At 40.3% G+C, this 19,761-nt stretch overlaps 1 protein-coding gene across 1 annotated transcript in view; it reads right to left on the reverse strand.

Moving 5' to 3' along the window:
- Positions 1-255: 255 nt before the first annotated feature.
- Positions 256-19,761, reverse strand: part of LOC311515404 (sodium channel protein type 5 subunit alpha-like) — a 319,354-nt gene continuing 299,848 nt past the window's right edge. The window contains exons 24-28 of the mRNA XM_084618414.1: positions 12,217-12,270; positions 7,559-7,696; positions 6,712-6,816; positions 5,924-6,194; positions 256-4,123 (exon numbers count right to left, since the gene is read on the reverse strand). Coding sequence (XP_084474540.1) covers positions 2,889-4,123; positions 5,924-6,194; positions 6,712-6,816; positions 7,559-7,696; positions 12,217-12,270 — 1,803 coding nt within the window. The 3' untranslated portion in view covers positions 256-2,888. The remainder of the gene's footprint in view (positions 4,124-5,923; positions 6,195-6,711; positions 6,817-7,558; positions 7,697-12,216; positions 12,271-19,761) is intronic.

A 19,761-nucleotide genomic window follows, 5' to 3' on the forward strand; every position in this document is an offset into this window, starting at 1 on the left:
TAGTATGCAATTGTATTGATATGGTAGGGTCTTGCAGTAATTAAAATGATGCTCCATCTCAGGGGTCCAGTGACTGCTGGAAGAGCTTTCTTGTAATACAATCGGGGACCAGCTGATTTTCTATCTCATCATTCTATTATTTGGCTTCAGTGTTATTTGTAATATATTAAGAAGTTACATTTTAATAGATCTGCTAAATCAAGTAACAAATAATTAAAATAATAACAAAATAATGTGAACAACCTATCACCGCATTATGTAAGTTATTCAGTCTTTGGTCTAAAAATAGGATTTTTTGTATATTAAGAAATTGGATGAGCAATACCCATTCAAAATTACCATTTTTCCTCCCCCATTTTGTTCTTCAACTTTGAAAAGAAAATAATCCTACTAGCTGTCAATTAATAAATGTGGTTTTGTTTGGTGTGTATGTGTAGCTACTATTTCCTTCAGTCAGAGGCAGTAGCTCATTTCTAATGATCAGTAATTCTCTTTCAAGAGAAAAAAAATGTAATCAGTAAGTCATGTTGTTTGAGTGTCAGCCACTCTACAAACTTGCATGATACACACATATAAATATAAAATATTACATGTTCTTTCTGGGTGATATGTACAATCAGTATAATATTACAGCATAAATTACACAAGGAATCTGTGGAAAGGTTCTCTAACTTGAGAAGTCATGAGCAAAATTTATGGGGGGAGGGAGAAATTCCAGGCTGAAAAACACATTTGGAGTAGTTTCCTTAAGTTGGAATCTAATTACATACAAGATTCAAAGGCAACAAAATCCCAGAAGGAAAATCTCTATGGTGTACACCATAAAGAGCGGGTTAGGGGACAAGAGAGAATGATTATAATAATACTTACAGAGTGCCTTTCACCCTCATAGTGCTTTGCAGCCATTAATTAAGTCTCACAACACCCCTGTGAGGTAGATAAGTATTATTATCCCCATTTTATAGATGGGTAAACTATATAGAGGCACAGAAAGGTTAAATTATTTACCTAAAATTCACATAGCAAGAATCAGGAACAGACCACAGGAGTCCTGACACCATGTCCCCTGAATAACCAGTTGACCACTTGCACAACTGAATGCCTGAAACACCTCTCACTGGATGAAGAAAACTTCATTAACATATATGTAGTCATATTATTTTATGTGTTTTCTTCACATATTCTCACTCATTTTGTCAGTGGATGATGTGGTCACAGGAAAATTTCATTGTAACACGGTCTTGTTGCTGGATAGCTAAGATTCTCAGTAACAACCCCATGTGGATTTTGACACCTTTATAACCCAGAATGTAACTAAATGTCAACTACAGTACACTTTAAATACATTCTTGATAAGTCTTTTTCTCCAAGATGAAAACCATGGCTACTAGTCCTTATGGTGCAATGGCTCATTACAGACTTCTCAGGCAAGACCTCCCATGAAGACCCACTGAACCCAAGTACCATCATATTTGAAAATAACAAAGAGAGGACTTTTCTGTAACCATGGACTTGTCTCTTTATATTCCACAGACACCTCCTAACATTTTGCCAAGGCTGGAAGTTTGATAATTAATTACAATTTTTTTTACAGTAGAAAACCACTAAAAATGTCTGCTCCTAAAGCACTTATGATCGGACCCCATTGCTGTTATATGTGTGGCCTGAGACTGATTGGTATTTCACATGAAAATATTCCTCTGCCTGCCTTCAAAAAGGAAGGTTCCCCAGTAATCTAAACACAGCCTCCAGTAAAGTGAAAGATGGAAACCAAGAAGGGATTCCAAATATCAGAACTTTTGTACAGACCGTCCCACCCCATTGATAACACTGTAACAACTCTCCCGCACTGCACAACCTGCATCAAAACATTAGAGAGTAATATTGATGCATAGAGCTTGCAGTAAGCAGGCTTAGCTTCATGTCGTTGGAGAAAACAGATCCTATCACACTCACTTAACAGAAAATCTATCTGGATACATAGTGCTTTGGGGCATTTTACATCAGATTACAGGGTCATAACCTATTTCTAAGTGAGTTTGATTACAACAGGCAAAGCATATTCTTGAAACTTACTAAAAAATTAGTATTTTTATTAGTTTTACAAGCAGCATCCATTACTGTCTGATTTCCTGTAGGGTAGAACAAGCCATTTCTCTCTTTATTATTTGACATCACTTTCTTCCTCCTAATTTTTTTTATTACTGATGACAAGCAGCTACATGTCCCAAAGGGGAGGTCATATTGTAATAAACAGTTATATGTTGTTGATTAAATATTTTACTTTGCAACAACTTTCTTTTGGGAATGATGGGAGTTCCACCAATTATTGTTACCTTGGTTCAGAGTTTAACATGTCGGGTGTAAGGATCATCTATCTCCATGGAAAAAGAGACAATTATTTGATTTAAGTAAAAAAATATCAAATATAATAAATTTATGAAAGACCATTCACAACATATACAGTAAGTGTTACGTTTTGCTACAGCAGCTGTGATATATATTTTTTCTTTTTAGAATGCAAGGTCATACATTGCCATAAGTAAACACACTAATATGAGTAAGACCTTAAATGAATGTTTACAGCCTGGTTTTATCTGTGGATAGATATACACTGTGTTTACTGTTTTACAGTCTAGCATATTCATAATCACACCACTGATATAACAGCTATGACCCTGCACAGATTCTTCCTGTGCATATAGAAACATTGAGCAATGTTGAAAAGAGCAGGGTCAAAGGTTATAACTTATCGACTCCCATAGTTAAGGGTAAAAACTCCATTGTTTATTTTGCAACTAATATTTAATAAGAAGGCTGCTTCAATTGTTGTGTAGTTACAGCATTACATTCTGTAAACAATATTTTAAAGCATTCTAAACAAACATTTAGACAATTGATTCTTTATCTCTGTCTGGAGATATCAGATAATCTACAGGTTCATCACTTTTGCTAGAGTCTGTCACCTTTAGCTGGAGGTTGTCACTAGTGGCTCTGGTGACACTGTCATAAGATGGAGGGAAAGAGGTTGAGGACACAGTTTCTGATTTGTCTATTGGCTTACAATAATTTTCATTCATCATGAATGCAATGAGACCTTCTTTCTCAGGTGCCTCATCTTCAAGCATGTTGCCATCACAAGCCTGGTGACGGTATAAGAAAGAGGCCTGCTTCAAGGAGCGTTGAAACAAATGACTCCTGTAGGCCCTCTGGATAATAATGGCAGAAACCTCCTCTTGTTTCCGTCTGAGTGTGGTTGTGATTGGTTCATAAGAAATTTTAGATGGATTGGCAGCCATAAACTTTTCCTCCATCTGTATTTTAAGGGCATCCATTTCCCCAGTTTCTCCTAGTACCCGTTTGGTAAAAGCAAATAAAATATCCAAGCAGTGGATCCTATCTCCGCTAACCATGGGAAGGTCCATGGCTATGAGTTTAATTTTGTTTGGTTTTGCTATGCGTAAAGGTTCTGCCAGAGCATCTGCAAAGTCTGAAAGTGCCGAATACTCAATAAACTGAGTTGCCTCAGGATCAAACTTCTCCCAGATTTCATAAAACATATCAAAGTCATCTTCACCTAGAGGCTCTGTACTTTCCTCAGTGGCTACGCTGAAGTTCTCTAAAATAATGGCTATGTACATGTTTACAACAATGAGAAATGATATAATGATATAAGTAACAAAGAATAGAATCCCTACAGCAGGGCTTCCACAGTCTCCCTTGGAACCATTTGCATTTTTTAGGTTCGGATCACAATATGGCGGTCCAGTGTTTAAAATAGGATTGAGAAGACCGTCCCAGCCAGCTGAGGTTGTGATTTGGAAGAGACAGAGCATGCTGTTAGCGAAGGTTTGGAAGTTGAACATGTCATCAATCCCTTGCTCCTTTTTAACATAGGCAAAATTAGCCATGCCAAAAATGGCATAAATAAACATGACCAGAAAAAGGAGGAGACCAATGTTGAACAGAGCAGGAAGGGACATCATTAAGGCAAAAAGGAGAGTTCTAATTCCTTTGGCTCCCCGTATAAGTCTTAGGACCCGGCCAATCCGAGCCAAGCGAATGACTCTGAAGAGTGTAGGAGAGAAAAAATATTTTTGAATGATATCAGAAAGCACGGTACCTTTAAGAAAAAAGAAACAAATAACCAATTAATACATGGGCAACAATTCTAGATGTTCTCATAAAATGATTATTCCAGATTACTAACAAGAACAATGAACATTCCCCCAACTGTCCTACTAACTGTGCCTTTGCCTTCTCCTAGAGCAGAGGTCCCTGGGGGCTGTGAGCAGGTTTCAGGGAATCCGCTAAAATAAACCAGAGATCAGGGCCAGTGTTAGACTTCCTGGGGCTCAGGGCAGAAAGCCAAAGCCCAAGCTACGTGGGGCAGAAGCCAAAGCCCGAGCAATTCAGCTTTGCAGGGCCCCCTGTGGCGTGGGACCACAGGCAATTGCCCTGCTTGCTACCCCCTAACGCCAGCCCTGGCTTTTAATCTACTGGATATGCCAAAAAGCAGTTGTTGTGGCACAGGCAGGCTGTGGAGGTTTTTACAGCAAATTGGGGGAGCCTCAGAAAGAAAAAGGTTGAAACCCCCTGTCCTAGAGGAAACACAGCTAAGGGGCTGATGGATTGGTTGGATTTCATGCCCACTCAATCCTCAGGCTCTTTGTTGAGTCTACAGACAAAGATGTCAAGGAAAGTCATAGTTTTTATGCTGTGGACACCTGCCTATTACACAGTGGGACTGAGATCACCAGTTCAATTAATACAGGCCACACATAGTTATAGCTTTCAGTCACTACCATTTGAGCCATTGCTCCTGAGGTTTCAGAGTAACAGCCGTGTTAGTCTGTATTCGCAAAAAGAAAAGGAGTACTTGTGGCACCTTAGAGACTAACCAATTTATTAGAGCATAAGCTTTCGTGAGCTACAGCTCACTTCATCAGATGCATATCGTGGAAACTATGCATCTGATGAAGTGAGCTGTAGCTCACGAAAGCTTATGCTCTAATAAATTGGTTAGTCTCTAAGGTGCCACAAGTACTCCTTTTCTTTTTGCTCCTGAGGTGAAAGACTATAATACCCCAGTGTTCATCCCCCCTGACCAAATTTACTTGGATAAAAAAGTATAAAGTAACATGAATGTCTTTAGGAGACATGAGAGTTAAATGCTGGTTTTAATGGAAATAATCTCTAGAATGTTCCTCAGTTACTTTTCTTCATTTGATCAGTCATTCGTCTCCAACTGTATCATTTTCCCAATTGTTATTTTCTTTTTAATTGGCAGTTCATACTCAGATTGTAAACTCTCTGGGGCAGGAACTGTTTTATTCTGTGCCTGTATATCACCTAGCATAATGGGGTTCTGGTCTATGACTGGGTCTGCTAGGCACTACTGCGATACAAATAATAAATAATAATAACGGCCCAAGTGGCTTTTGACTTTTCCTCTTACACCCTAATGCATTGCAACTACTAATCCTCTGACTGCCATTTCTCTAACACACCCTCCTGTGTTCCTATCAGCCACTAAATGCCCATTGAAATCAATGCCAGGGGACGTGAGGGTGTTACTTGTTACTTTCAGCAGTATGGCACGTATGTTCTACCTGGATGTATCTCTTATGTTCAGCATACCCAAACTCTCTACCTTTGCCTGGTCATGCCACATTTGATTGTTATGTGGTGTTATTTAGATATGATTTAAATATAATTAAAATATTTAGGACCCAGTCCTGTAAGTGGCTCTCCCATTGGTGGAACTGAGGGTACCTGATGCCAAGGTGGAGGTGCTCAGCACCATATTGCAAAAAGCATTTAATACAGGCCAAACACATCTCCACCTTTTATTTGTTCCGTTTCCACCTTTTATTTGTTCCGTTTTGGCAAAAAGACTTCTCTGCCATTGAATTTTACCTACCCACAATGGATAGAATCACAACAACAAAATCAAATATGTTCCAGCCATTGGTGAAGTAGTAGTGTCTTAGAGCCAACATTTTGATGCTGCACTCTGCTGTGAAGATGGCAACAAAGAGCATGTTGATTTTATGAAGGATGTTCACTTTGTCTAGACTCTGGTCATCCGTTTCCACCATCATGGTGACCATGTTAAGGCAGATGAGAATCATGATGGAGACATCAAAGGCTTGTTTTGAGACTATGTCAAAGATAAAACCTTGGTATTTGTTCTGAAACAAAGGAAAGGATCATTAGTGTTAGTTATGAGACTCAGATCATATAAAATGATGATATAATTCCCTCCCCTTGCAACTGGAATCCCAAAGAAAATATGTCACAATTTCCACATGGAACGTTGTAAATGTAAAGGGGGTGATGGATTGGTTGGATTTTCATGCTCATTCAATCCTAAGGCTCTTTGCTGAGTCTACCAACAATCATGCCAATAGTAGTGGTAGCTTTTATGAATGGTAACCTGTTTATTACAAATTGGGACTGCGATCCCCAGTTCATTTAATACAGGCCACAATAGCTAACGGTGTTACACCATTCATTCACTTGTCCCCAAATCATCATTGTAGTGCAGCGGCGATTATAAGACACACAATTCACTACACTTTCAAACAATGGCTGAATCAAAAAAATTATATGACAAAAGGGGCATTTTTTTCAGGGGATTGTATTCACTCTATGAAAGACATTCACTGAATATACATATTTCAATTGGAATAACATAGATATTCTCACCAGTGGCCTTGGGATGGGTTTTTGGGGTTTTTTGGAGCCCAGTTTTTTCATTGCATTGTAATACTTTTTCTGTTCCTCTGTCATAAAGATGTCTTGCCCACCTAAGTATAGAGAGATAAAGCTATTACTTTTGTTGAACGTTAAGTATTATTGCAATTTAAACTAAGTTTGAGGTATTGGGAGTCTCCATCCTTTTCTATTTTCTTCCTTTTAACACCTAATCAGTGACTAATGGGGTGTAGTACTGTGGTACTGTAAGTAGTAATCCACATTAAGGCAGGAGTTAGTGGGCAGCAAGGATGAGTAGTGATTCAGGGCTGGACTGTGACATTTTGGTGTTGGTACATGGGTGAGGGAGGATTCTAGGAGCTTCCTCCCTCCTTCGCTTTGTGCATAAAAGGCTAATCACAATCACATTTCTTAGGGGAATGTAAAGACAGCTCCATCCCTGGGTGCACACATTGCCCCAAAGATGGAAGGGGAGGACAGGCTGCAACATTCTAAAGGATGGTGACCACTTGAACACACCATCCCTTGCACACGGGGGACTTTGGGAAGGCACATGTCCCTGAGGCACAATTAATCCCTGAGGTCCCTCTGGGCTGGTGCTGTTAACACTGCTTCCTGATTAGTGTGAGTACAATCTAACTCCCAGTGTTTACAGAGCACTTGCTCTGCATAGAGATAATGGGCTGCAGCAACTGTAAATTTGTAATGTAATGCAAGATGGTTCCTAAGGATGTTCTGCTGAGATTCTAGACTGGCTGTGCTGCTGCTCTAGATCCATTCCTCGTGCCCCTCCACACAGCAGTCACAAGGGGCTGCAGAGCATGTACAGTGTACTTATCTTTTTCTTTTGTTGGTTAAAATTGTCAATAATGACGCCTATGAAGAGATTCAATGTGAAGAAAGACCCGAAGATGATGAAAATCACAAAGTAGAGGTACATGTATAAATTACATTCCCATTCAGGTTGCTCCTCACACTGCAAATATAAAAGGCAAATGTAAAAAGAAGAGGGAGAAAAACTGTACCATTACCACACACATCAAAAGATTAAGAACAAACTCACTCAATAACACAGAAAATATTATAAAAGTTAAGTACCCATTCAGTGTTTGCCATTAAAAGGTCACCATTGGTATCACAAATACCACAATCATTTCAGTTACACTTTATAATACTGTCACTATGATCACAATGTCATTACATTGTATTTTCAGTCTAAATACAGAGTGTAATTCATGTAGTTAATCTTCGGTTAGAAGATTTTGTATTGGGTGCATGTATTAAAAAGTGCAACTTCAGAATATATCCACTGTAATGCATTAAATATGAAATAAAAAAAGGGAACAAATAAATCGATCTTCTGGCTATACTCCTGCTTATATGAACTAGTGATAATCATGGATATTAATAGAATAACTGTTAGGAGAGAAACTGATTTGACATAACAGCAGCAATTTTGTGCACTTAGCCACCATAAGCTGGAAGCGAGGGCACCACAGAGTCAGGAAAAATCTGGCCTTGGCTTAGGCAAACAGAACAAAAACATCTACACAATTGCAGTGTTACTAACTAAGATAGATAAAGTGAAAGGACAGATTCATGCAAAGGGGGATGGGGGAGGATGGAGAATGTGAATGGCTGACCTTGGTTTGGGAGGGCCTGCATTTGTAAGTTTCTTGCTGAAGTTGCTTTGCTGATAAGTAAATTAATGAATTATTATTCGCTGTTGCTAGGAAGATTGCTAGCCTATTAGGGACCCTTATGAATTATGTGCTTGGTCAGGAGAAAACCTATAAAGAGTTTAGTTAGAGAGTGTACTTTAGAGAAGCCTGGAATAAGTTCTTTTGACTGGATTTCTATGAGCTTGGGAGTCTGACAACAAAACTCCAGCTGCAGAAGGCAGGCTGGCCACTGGAACCCTGTGGCTGTCCTCGACACCACCTCAGACTTTGGGTAACTATATTTGGGGTTTCAGAGTAATAGCCGTGTTAGTCTGTATTCGCAAAAAGAAAAGGAGTACTTGTGGCACCTTAGAGACTAACCAATTTATTTGAGCATAAGCTTTCGTGAGCTATAGCTCACTTCATTGGATGCATAAAGTGGAAAATACAGTGAGGCTGTTTTTATACACACAGACCATGAAAAAAAAAAGTGAGGATGTTTTTATACACACAGACCATGAAAAAATGGGTGTTTACCACTACAAAAGGTTTTCTCTCCCCCCACCCCACTCTCCTGCTGGTAATAGCTTATCTAAAGTGATCACTCTCCTTACAATGTGTATGATAATCAAGGTGGGCCATTTCCAGCACAAATCCAGGGTTTAATAAGAAAGTCTGAGGAACGGGGGTAGGGGTGGGGGGAGGGGGAAGGAATAAACAAGGGGAAATAGGTTACTTTTTACAATGACTCAACCACTCCCAGTCTCTATTCAAGCCTAAGTTAATTATATCCAATTTGCAAATTAATTCCAATTCAGCAGTCTCTCGTTGGAGTCTGTTTCTGAAGTTTTTCTGTTGTAATATCGCAACTTTCATGTCTGTAATCGCGTGACCAGAGAGATTGAAGTGTTCTCCAACTGGTTTATGAATGTTATAATTCTTGACATCTGATTTGTGTCCATTTATTCTTTTACGTAGAGACTGTCCAGTTTGACCAATGTACATGCCAAAGGGGCATTGCTGGCACATGATGGCATATATCACATTGGTAGATGTGCAGGTGAACGAGCCTCTGATAGTGTGGCTAATGTGATTAAGCCCTGTGATGGTGTCCCCTGAGTAGATATGTGGGCACAGTTGGCAACAGGCTTTGTTGCAAGGATAGGTTCCTGGATTAGTGGTTCTGTTGTGTGGTATGTGGTTGCTGGTGAGTATTTGCTTCAGGTTGGGGGGCTGTCTGTAGGCAAGGACTGGCCTGTCTCCCAAGATTTGTGAGAGTGATGGGTTGTCCTTCAAGATAGGTTGTAGATCCTTGATAATGCGTTGGAGGGGTTTTAGTTGGGGGCTGAAGGTGACGGCTAGTGGCGTTCTGTTATTTTCTTTGTTAGGCCTGTCCTGTAGTAGGTGACTTCTGGGTACTCTTCTGGCTCTGTCAATCTGTTTCTTCACTTCAGCAGGTGGGTACTGTAGTTGTAAGAATGCTTGACAGAGATCTTGTAGGTATTTGTCTCTGTCTGCGGGGTTGGAGCAAATGCGGTTGTATCGTAGAGCGTGGCTTTAGACAATGGATTCCAACACACCTCTGAACAACATACTAATCCACAGAGACCTCCCTACCAACACTACAAAAAGAAGGATTCTAGGTGGACTCCTCCTGAAGGTCGAGACAGCAGACTGGACTTCTACATAGAGTGCTTCCGCTGACGTGCACGGGCTGAAATTGTGGAAAAGCAGCATCACTTGCCCCACAACCTCAGCCGTGCAGAACATAATGCCATCCACAGCCTCAGAAACAACTCTGACATCATAATCAAAAAGGCTGACAAAGGAGGTGCTGTTGTCATCATGAATAGGTTGGAATATGAAAAAGAGGCTGCTCGGCAGCTCTCCAACACCACTTTCTACAAACCATTACCCTCTGATCCCACTGAGGGTTACCAAAAGAAACTACAGCATTTGCTCAAGAAACTCCCTGAAAAAGCACAAGATTAAATCCGCACAGACACACCCCTGGAACTCCGACCTGGGATATTCTATCTACTATCCAAGATCCATAAACCTGGAAATCCTGGGCGCCCCATCATCTCAGGCATTGGCACCCTGATAGCAGGATTGTCTGGCTATGTAGACTCCCTTCTCAGGCCCTACGCTACCAGCACTCCCAGCTACCTTCGAGACACCACTGACTTCCTGAGGAAACTACAATCCATTGGTGATCTTCCTGAAAACACCATCCTGGCCACTATGGATGTAGAAGCCCTCTACACCAACATTCCACACAAAGATGGACTACAAGCCGTCAGGAACACTATCCCCGATAATGTCACGGCTAACCTGGTGGCTGAACTTTGTGACTTTGTCCTCACCCATAACTATTTCACATTTGGGGACAATGTATACCTTCAAATCAGCGGCACTGTTATGGGTACCTGCATGGCCCCACAGTATGCCAACATTTTTATGGTTGACTTAGAATAACGCTTCCTCACCTCTCGTCCCCTAATGCCCCTACTCTACTTGCGCTACATTGATGACATCTTCATGATCTGGACCCATGGAAAAGAAGCCCTCGAGGAATTCCACCATAATTTCAACAATTTCCATCCCACCATCAACCTCAGCCTGGACCAGTCCACACAAGAGATCCACTTTCTGGACACTACAGTGCTAATAAGCGATGGTCACATAAACACCACCCTATACCGGAAACCTACTGACTGGTATTCCTACCTACATGCCTCCAGTTTTCACCCTGACCACACCACACGATCCATTGTCTACAGCCAAGCTCTACGATAGCTCACAAAAGCTTATGCTCAAATAAATTGGTTAGTCTCTAAGGTGCCAAAAGTACTCCTTATATTTGGGGGGCTTCTAGACTATTGCTAGTTTTGATGTGTGCTTTGTACTCAGTAAAAACAAGGACTTTTGAATGAAAGCACTCTTGTGTGTATCCCACTGACTTATTTCCTGACACTACCTGGAAAACAAAGATTAGTTACCATAGCTTTGGGTTCAGATAACCCCAGGTAACGTTACCACAGTGTAATTACATTTTAATTGCAATGTAATTGCAGTGTTCAGTCACTTTAGTATAAACTACAGTATAGTTAGAGTCCATCTATTTTAAACAATACACCTTATTTCTTTTACTAAGAATAGAAAATCATTGTGAAAGCTGTTTGCTATCTGTTGGTAAATGTTAATTTCTGTATGGTGACCACTCCATATGGATCATTCTAATCACAACTTCCACTTAATACAACACATCTTGCAATAAAAAAAATAAGATCTATGGAAAATCTAAAGATCCATTCATCTTTGTGAGTCTCAGGTTTGTATTCACCTTTCTGTCTGGCTTAAAAAGATTGGAAAACTGAATCCTAAGGCAGTACGATGTGTAACGTAAATCGACATAGCACCATTATGTCAATTTATGCCAGCCATGGATCTGCTCCCTCCAAATCTCAGTTTCCTGTTGCAGGACAGGAGGTCAGTTAACTGTCACCTGGAAGTTATTTGTGTCCTGAGTTGGGCCCAGGTTTTAATATTTTTAAAATATTCTTGTACTCTAAATAGTTACATTTCCAAAGTGATCCATAATATAAACCCCACTACACAAATGATGGCACACATCCTAGACCCATTTCAGTCACTCTACATTTCACTCGCACATTAGACAAAATTCTGCCCTAAGTTAAACTTGGTGCAGCCCCAAAGAAGTCAAGTGAGTTGCACACAGATAGTTTTGCTGTTAACCAGCCAGAATAGTGCAAAATTCAACTAAACAGGAAAGAAGGATGCAAGAAGAAAGCATTTAATTTGAGTGACTTACCCCTCGTGAATCTACTGCTGCATACATAATGTCCATCCAACCTTTAAATGTTGCCTAGGAAAAATCAACAACACATACTTAGGAAAATCATAAGCCGACCAAATGGTTACATTACTGCTTTGTGTTTTTCTAGAAAATATTATGGTAAGCATATTCATCATTGTTAATTGATTGCTTTTTCTTTAAAGCAAAATATACCCATTAATTTTTTTTCACATAGGTACTTGACATCAAACTGAGGTTGTTTTCCCTTCTGGGTTTTCTTATTCATGCAATTTTTTTTCTTTTTTTTCTTGAAATTTTTAGTGGTAAAATAATGGCTTTTAATGGAGATTTAAAAAAAAAAAACAAACAAACATGGCAATTAAATCTCCAGAATTCAGAACGGCTTCTTTCTGCAGGTAAGAAATTGAAGTAAATGGGAAATATCAATGTGTCACTGCAGAATGAAAATATGCCTGGTTGATTTCAGGAAAAAACAAAACATGGCCTTGTTTCTTGCACCTGGCTGAGCTACATTCAGTTCAGATCTGAGGAAGTGGGAGGGAAGGGAGCTTTATTCTGTCTTTGCGGCTCCCTGATTCAGAGGCTAGCAAGGGATCTGTTCTGATAGCTGGGAACTGCTGGATCAGAGACCCTATGGCCATGTCCCTTTCTCCTTGCTACACCCCTTATAACCCAGACCCAGAGGGGGTAAGATCTGCTACATTGCAGGAGGACTAGGGCCTGCTATGAGGTTACAAACATGACCTTTTCAACCGTCATCTCAAGTTGCTTTAGCATTAAAAAAGATTCTGAAGACTTAGGGCCCAACTACAGACCCCTTATTCATGTTGGCGAGCACTGACTCCTGTGTGCATTCACAGTGAAGCTCCAATTCTGCTCTCATGGAGTAAATCGGGGTAACACTGTGAAAATCAACAGAGTCACATTGTAGCATAAGTAAGAGGAAAATCAGGCTCCCAGGGTCTGTTCAGCTTTGAGGAGAGTCTTCAAAAGCTGTGAATGTGCAGGTGCATATCAAGCTCAGCAGACAGAATAATGGGAAAGTTTTAAAGAACGTGCTCCCATTTTACACAGTGGATCAGGATTACATTTCATTTAAAAAAGAAAGATAAGGTTTGTGTAAAGAACATAGAATAGTCTAGAGATAAGCCATTACAGAGGTTTCACTGCTGATTATGGCTCTATAGGGGGATTTTTTTTGCACAGAAACTTGAATAAAAGAACATTTCTAAAAAACAAAAAATGTGTTTTACCATTTTTGTCCCCCCTGTGCTATTAATAAGGTCATGTATTTTAACAGGGACTTCCTTCCTTGCTTTGCACCTCACACTTGTTGACACACCAGGGAAGTTACAAGGCCTGGTTCTCATTTACCTTACTGCTCTGGCATTATAAAGAGGCCTTAAAGTGGGCGTGAATGTAATTTAAGGCCCTTTAAAGCTGCCAGTGCAGAGTAAAAGGGTCTTGGTGTAGCCCCTCAGAATGAAAATGTGGCCCACAATCCTATTTTTAGAACATCGAAATCTACTGCCATGATACTAAACTGACACAACATTGGGCCTATTCTGGCCTGAATTATGCTGGTTTTACACCAGTGTAATTCCACTGAACCCGATTCCCATTTTACTTATACCAGTGTAAAGTGGGAGCAAATCAATGGATTTACACTGCTTTTAAAATTTGTGTGAGGGAAGAATCAGCCACATTTACTTCCACAGAGTCACCCCAACTTACAACAGTGTACTGAGAGCAAGAGTGCAGGAGAGCAGAACCATTTCCAACATATTTTAATATCTTCAGGATACTTGGGTTGACTTTTTATCTATCTAAGCACATAATTCCAGATAATGCTAATTGGAATTTTGTGCATGATTCCCAATGGCAATTCAGCCCTTTGTGTTCAGCCAGGTATATCCAAAGTGCTTTTTCAAAAACTCCATTATATACTCTATTATTAAATTAAATCTTTAAGGTAATGCATTCTATTCTTGCTTTTAAATTCTGCTTAACCAACAGAAAATTCATAGCGAGGTCAACATTATTTATTTTTAATGAAAATATATATAAAACTGTATTTATAATGGTGTACCTGTTCTCACCCACTGGATAAAACAGATTAACCCCTGAAAATCAGCACCTTTTGGAAAATCTGTATAACTGTTCAGAGACTCAGAGAAGAGTTGAGAGGGCAGGTGATGTGATCAGTGGTTTCACTGAAACAAATGGTTATTTAACCCTGTCATGTTGATCCCTCTCAGCTGCTCTAACGGTTTTTTTGCTGCTCTTTTTCTAATCCTGTGAAAGGCTTTTCAGTCTTCTTATTGTCACTTTCCACTTACAGTTCAATCTGCTTTTCAGAGAGACTGGGATTGGAGGAAATAAGAGGTCACACTCTGTCAATGACAGCAGAAAAGGCATGCTTACAAATGAATATGATTTTAACTTGCACTGTTCTTCCAATCTTTTATCTTCCTTAGGCATTTTATCCCTGGTATTTATGGTAAATGGGCTAGATTCCAGCCAGTGTGAGAGTGTAACATTTAGCATACAACATGGTTGTACTTAGTGACAGTGGCTGGTGAAATGATCTGATGAAGATAAAATATTATGGGAATGCAGGACTGTGATTTTATATTTTACCAAATGGTCTACAAGTGAGATAATTAAAAATCCTATTGGGCTTCTGGAAGACTTCCTTAGACACTTCATCTGCAAAGAGGAACAGATATCAGGAATGAAAGAAACATAACACTGGGAAAGGAAATTATTTATCTGGAATTAGTAGCCACTTACATACTGAATAAAGAAATGACAAAAATCTTCCTGGGAGTGTTTGTGATATTATCCTGCCTGGAAGCTATCCAGAGAAACATCATTTTCAACTGAAATTGTCATGTGATGAGATTATCTGTGGATAAACTCATCTTGGGACATGATTACATTTTGTTATTAGATTATTGGTTAGACACCATGCAGTAAATTAGAATAGGGAGAGGATAGGTGGACTGTGTCTAAATGGCCCTCAGAATATTTGTCAGGCAACCAAAAGGCAAATATCTTAAAATAAAACAAACACTTTAAATTTAGCACTGGGAGAAACTCTCTTTAAATGGAGGAAATCCAAGATAGCTGCCACAAAGGACTCCAATGGCTGTTTTTGAAGGTGGAAGAAATTTCATTTTTATATTTTCAACATGCCTCTTTGAACATTGCTCTTGCTTAAAGAAGCATTTTAAAACTAAAACAAATCATTCAACACCACATCAGGGTTAACGCCTCATAGGGACACATTTAAGATGGCACTAACAAGCAAGAACAAGTTTCTTCTTCTGTTGTGCTAACTCTGTTCTAAGCCATTTTCACTGTTGCATGTCTCTAGTCCATTTTATTTTATAACTAATATTAATTTAATGTTATGATCATTTGCTGTGGAGGGCACTAAAGAATAATGTAAACATCAAGGTCCAATAAAGCTACACACGCCTTTCATGGCATGTAGCTTTTTTACCTCAAAAGAGATTATAAAACAGTTTTGCCAAAAGAGGCCTCCAATCTAGATCCCTCTACCAGGGAATAATGTTTTGTGAATAAGTGAACAGATCACTAATTAGCTGCTCTACATATTTCTGTAATGGGAACATTTCTGAAAGAGGCTGCAGAAGCTGTCTGAGCTACACTTGGATAATCTAAACTAGCTAACTAGTAACACAGCTTAATAAAGTTTGAGACCCACTTAGATAACCTTTGAGATGAAATGGCCTGGCCTCTGATTCTCTCTGCAAAGGCAACAAACAAACGATGTAGGCAAGACTTTGGATGACTATGATCTATCTAGATAGAACAACCGGGCCCTGCGGATATCTGAAGAGTGGAGTCTCTTGCTCCCTTGGCCGGAGTTTTGTTTAGGGAAGAGCACTGGTAGGGGACTCATGGTTTAGATGGAAGTCAGAAACAACCTGGGGAAGAAATTTTGGATAGGGCCTAAGAGGGGAACAGTGCATGGAGGGCCACCATGAGTGCTTGCAGCTCCCCAATCCTACAGACTGAAGTGACAGTCATTAAGAAGGCTGTTTTCATGGAGTGATGGTGCAATAAACATAATGCCAGAGGCTCAGAGGAAGGACCTGTTCATCCAAATAGAACTACATAGAGATCCCAGAAGTGAGGGAGTTCCTGCACCAGTGGGAATATGTGTGTTAGCCCTTTGAAGAATCTAGTCATTACATGATGTGAAACTCACGTGTGGTCCTGTGTAGTGGGATGTTGTGCTGATGTAGCTCCCAGATGCACCATTACAGAACTGATAGAAAGTCCTAATCTTTTTAATGACATTAAGTAATCCAGAATATTATGAATGTTCGATTCTGTAGGAGACATACTGTGGAGCTCTGCCCAAAGGGAGCCTTTTCTACTTTCCTGCTTCCTTTCTACTCCGTATAAGAATGTTTTGGGTGTCTCTAGAACAAGCTCTCTCCATAGATGCCAACCAGCATTCAGCATTCAGACTGTGATATGTAGAGAGGCTGGGTTTGGATGTAAGATACTCCCATTGTCCAGAGAGACCAGGTATGGACTCAGTGGCAATGTTGCAGGATAATAAATGGAAAGTCTCATGAAATCCAGGTGGGCCAAGCTGGTGCTATCAGGATCATTATAGCAGACTCTTGTTTGAACTTCCTTAGGACTCTCAGTAAGAGAGGGATCAGTGGATGTACATATATGAGATTTGGGATTCAAGGAATGTGGAATTTGTGTAAGGGAGATCCTGGACTCAGGCATCCCCTGGAGCAGAAGGTAGGGCACTTTCTGTTTATTTTTGTGGCAAATGGGTCCAAGGATGGGTGACCCTGCCTGTGAAAAGCTCTCCAAATTATGAGTCCATTATTGCCCACTTCTGTTCATTTGTAAATTTCCTGCTTAGGTGATCTGCTACAGTGTTCTGTAGTCCTGGTAGGTGCACGGCTGTAAGGGTGATCTGGTGGTGGATACACCAATTCCACAGCTAGATTGCTTCCAAACATAAAGGGGGTGATCATGCTCCTCCTGACCTGTTCACCTGGAACATCGCTGTGGTGTTCTCTGTCAAACGAATCGTTCTGAGTTCTAAGACATTAATGTGAAAACAAGTCTCCTCTTGGGACCACAAACCCTGAGGCTGATATTGATTTAGATGTGCTCTCCAGCTGAAGCTGGAAGCATTAGTCTCTGTTGTCTTTGATGGTCATATTGGAGAAAAAAGGAACACTGTTGCATACCTGAATGGGATTCTTCATCATTAATCTCTAGTGACTTTAGGACATGTGGAGGAATATGGACTGGAATATCTATATGATGCTTGCTCAGAAGGTGATAAATTTCAGCCACCCTTGCATAAAATGAAGGTAAAGTCTGGCACACAGAGTTATGAATGTGCACAAGGCCATGTAACCTAATAATTTCAGACACATTCTTACTGTTATCTGAGGCTGTTTTGGCAACTGACTTGTTGAGATCTTCCATGGCTTCAAATCTGGCTGAGGTAAGTATGCTCTCACTGTCGTGGGGTGCAGAAGAGCTGCCATCAACTCTATTTTCTGGGTGGGCACTACAGATGACTTCTAGTTCATTGATCTTGAGTCCCAAAGTGGAAAAGAGCTGTACGATGTGATGAACATAGTCTGTTATCTGTTGAGGTGAGCTCCCTCAAACAAACCAGTCATCAAGGGTAAACTTGTATTCTTTGCCATCTTAAATAAGATGCTATTATTTCAAGGCATTTTGAGAAAACCCCAGGGGTGGCTGATAACCGAAGGATCTTGTATTAGAAATATGAAGTCCCTATTATAACTCATTATTTCCTGTGTCCTAGGTAATGTGAAATATGTAAATACATGTCCTGGAGCTTGAGAGCTGCAAACCAGTCCTGCGGATCTAGGGATGGGATTATTGACGCAAAGGTTACCATTCTGAACTTGATTTGACAAATGAAGATCCAGAATAGGATCTTGGAGATTAAAAAAATAATGGGGACAAAGCCTTTTCTTTCTGTATTGAAGTGGTCCACCTTTTATTGCTCTCAGAGCCTCTACCTCCTGTTGCATTAGTCTTTCATGAGAGGGGTCATTGAAAAGGGACAGGAAGGATGGATGAGGAGTAAAGAGAGCTTGAAACTGGATTGAATATCCAACCTGGAGGTCTTCCTGGATCTAGCAGTCCTAGGTGATATTGGTCCAGGCATCTTGAAAATAAAGAACGGTCCCCAAATGGGATAGGTCATGGGTACAGACCCTTTAGGTTTGGTTCTATGCAGCTCTCGACTCACTAAACCATCAAACTGGCAGTCTCAAGGTGGGAACTGGTCTCACCTGTGTTGATGAAGAAGCAGTGTAATCTTCTGTGTAATCTTTGTTTCTTCCAAGGCGTTCTGATGGCCTGTGATAGGGAGGATACAATGGGGAAGAAGTCTACCTAGGACAGGGATGTGTAACTTGCTTCCTTCTGGGTTGTCGTGTGTATACATCCAGGGATATAAGAGTAGCTTGGGAGACCTTTAAAGGGTGTAATGCATCATCTGTCTTGCAGCTGAGAAGGTCACAACTCTCAAAAGGGAAATTCTTTATAGCAGTCTATCTTTCCCTGAAGATTGTAACCATAACGCCCATTTCATCATCACTGCTGTCGCCATTGTCCTTGCTGTACTGTGTGATGCATCAATTGCTGCCTGTAAGGAGGTCCAAGCTCTTAACTGACCCTCTGCAATTAAGAATCTTAAATCCTCCCTTGAATCCTATGGTAAGTTGTCTGTGAGGTCTGACACCTTATGCCAAACTGTCTCTGGTTGGTGAATAAATTGTTCTGAGCCAGCCTTGGAAGCAACAGAGGTGTGATTGGTCATAAAGGTGCAAGCTGCCACATGACCCAGGGGCTGTAGATAGTTCCTTACTGAGGTTCTAAGGGCTCCCTTGAATGGTTCTGACTAGATTTGACAAAGTTATGAATCTCTCCCTAGAAAGGTAGGTCCTGGCTGTCAATGAATCCAAGTATGCCCCTATGAACTATATTCTCTGTGCATGGATTAATGTGGATTTTCTAACATTGAGCTGAAGACCCAGTTCTTGGAAAAGGGAAAGGGTTGTCTGAGTGGATGACAGTACTGCTTCATAAAACTAACACTTGAGCAGCCAGTCGTTGAGGTACAGGAAGACTAAAATTGTCTCCCAAAGAAGGTAAGCAGACACTACTGCAAGGACCTTTGAGAATACCCTTGGAGTTGAGAAGAGGTGGAAGGAATGTATTCATTATTGAAAATTTTTCTAGTCGACTGTAAGGCTTAGGTATTTTCTGTGAGATGGGTGTATTACTATATGGAATCCCAAATCAGTCTCCACCCAAAAATAGAACCCCTTTCCTTTATGAAGAGCTGGAACTGGCTCTTTCACTTCTAAATTAAGGAAAGAATCTATTTTTTGTCTCAGTAGAAGCTTGTGAGAGAAATTCCTAAAGAGGGATGGGGAAGGCAGGTGCAAGGAGGGGAGGAAGAGACGTAAAGTGGATGAAGTA

This window comes from Lepidochelys olivacea, assembly GCF_965140295.1.
Source record: "Lepidochelys olivacea isolate rLepOli2 genome assembly, chromosome: 2".
NCBI classification, from domain to species: domain Eukaryota; kingdom Metazoa; phylum Chordata; order Testudines; family Cheloniidae; genus Lepidochelys; species Lepidochelys olivacea.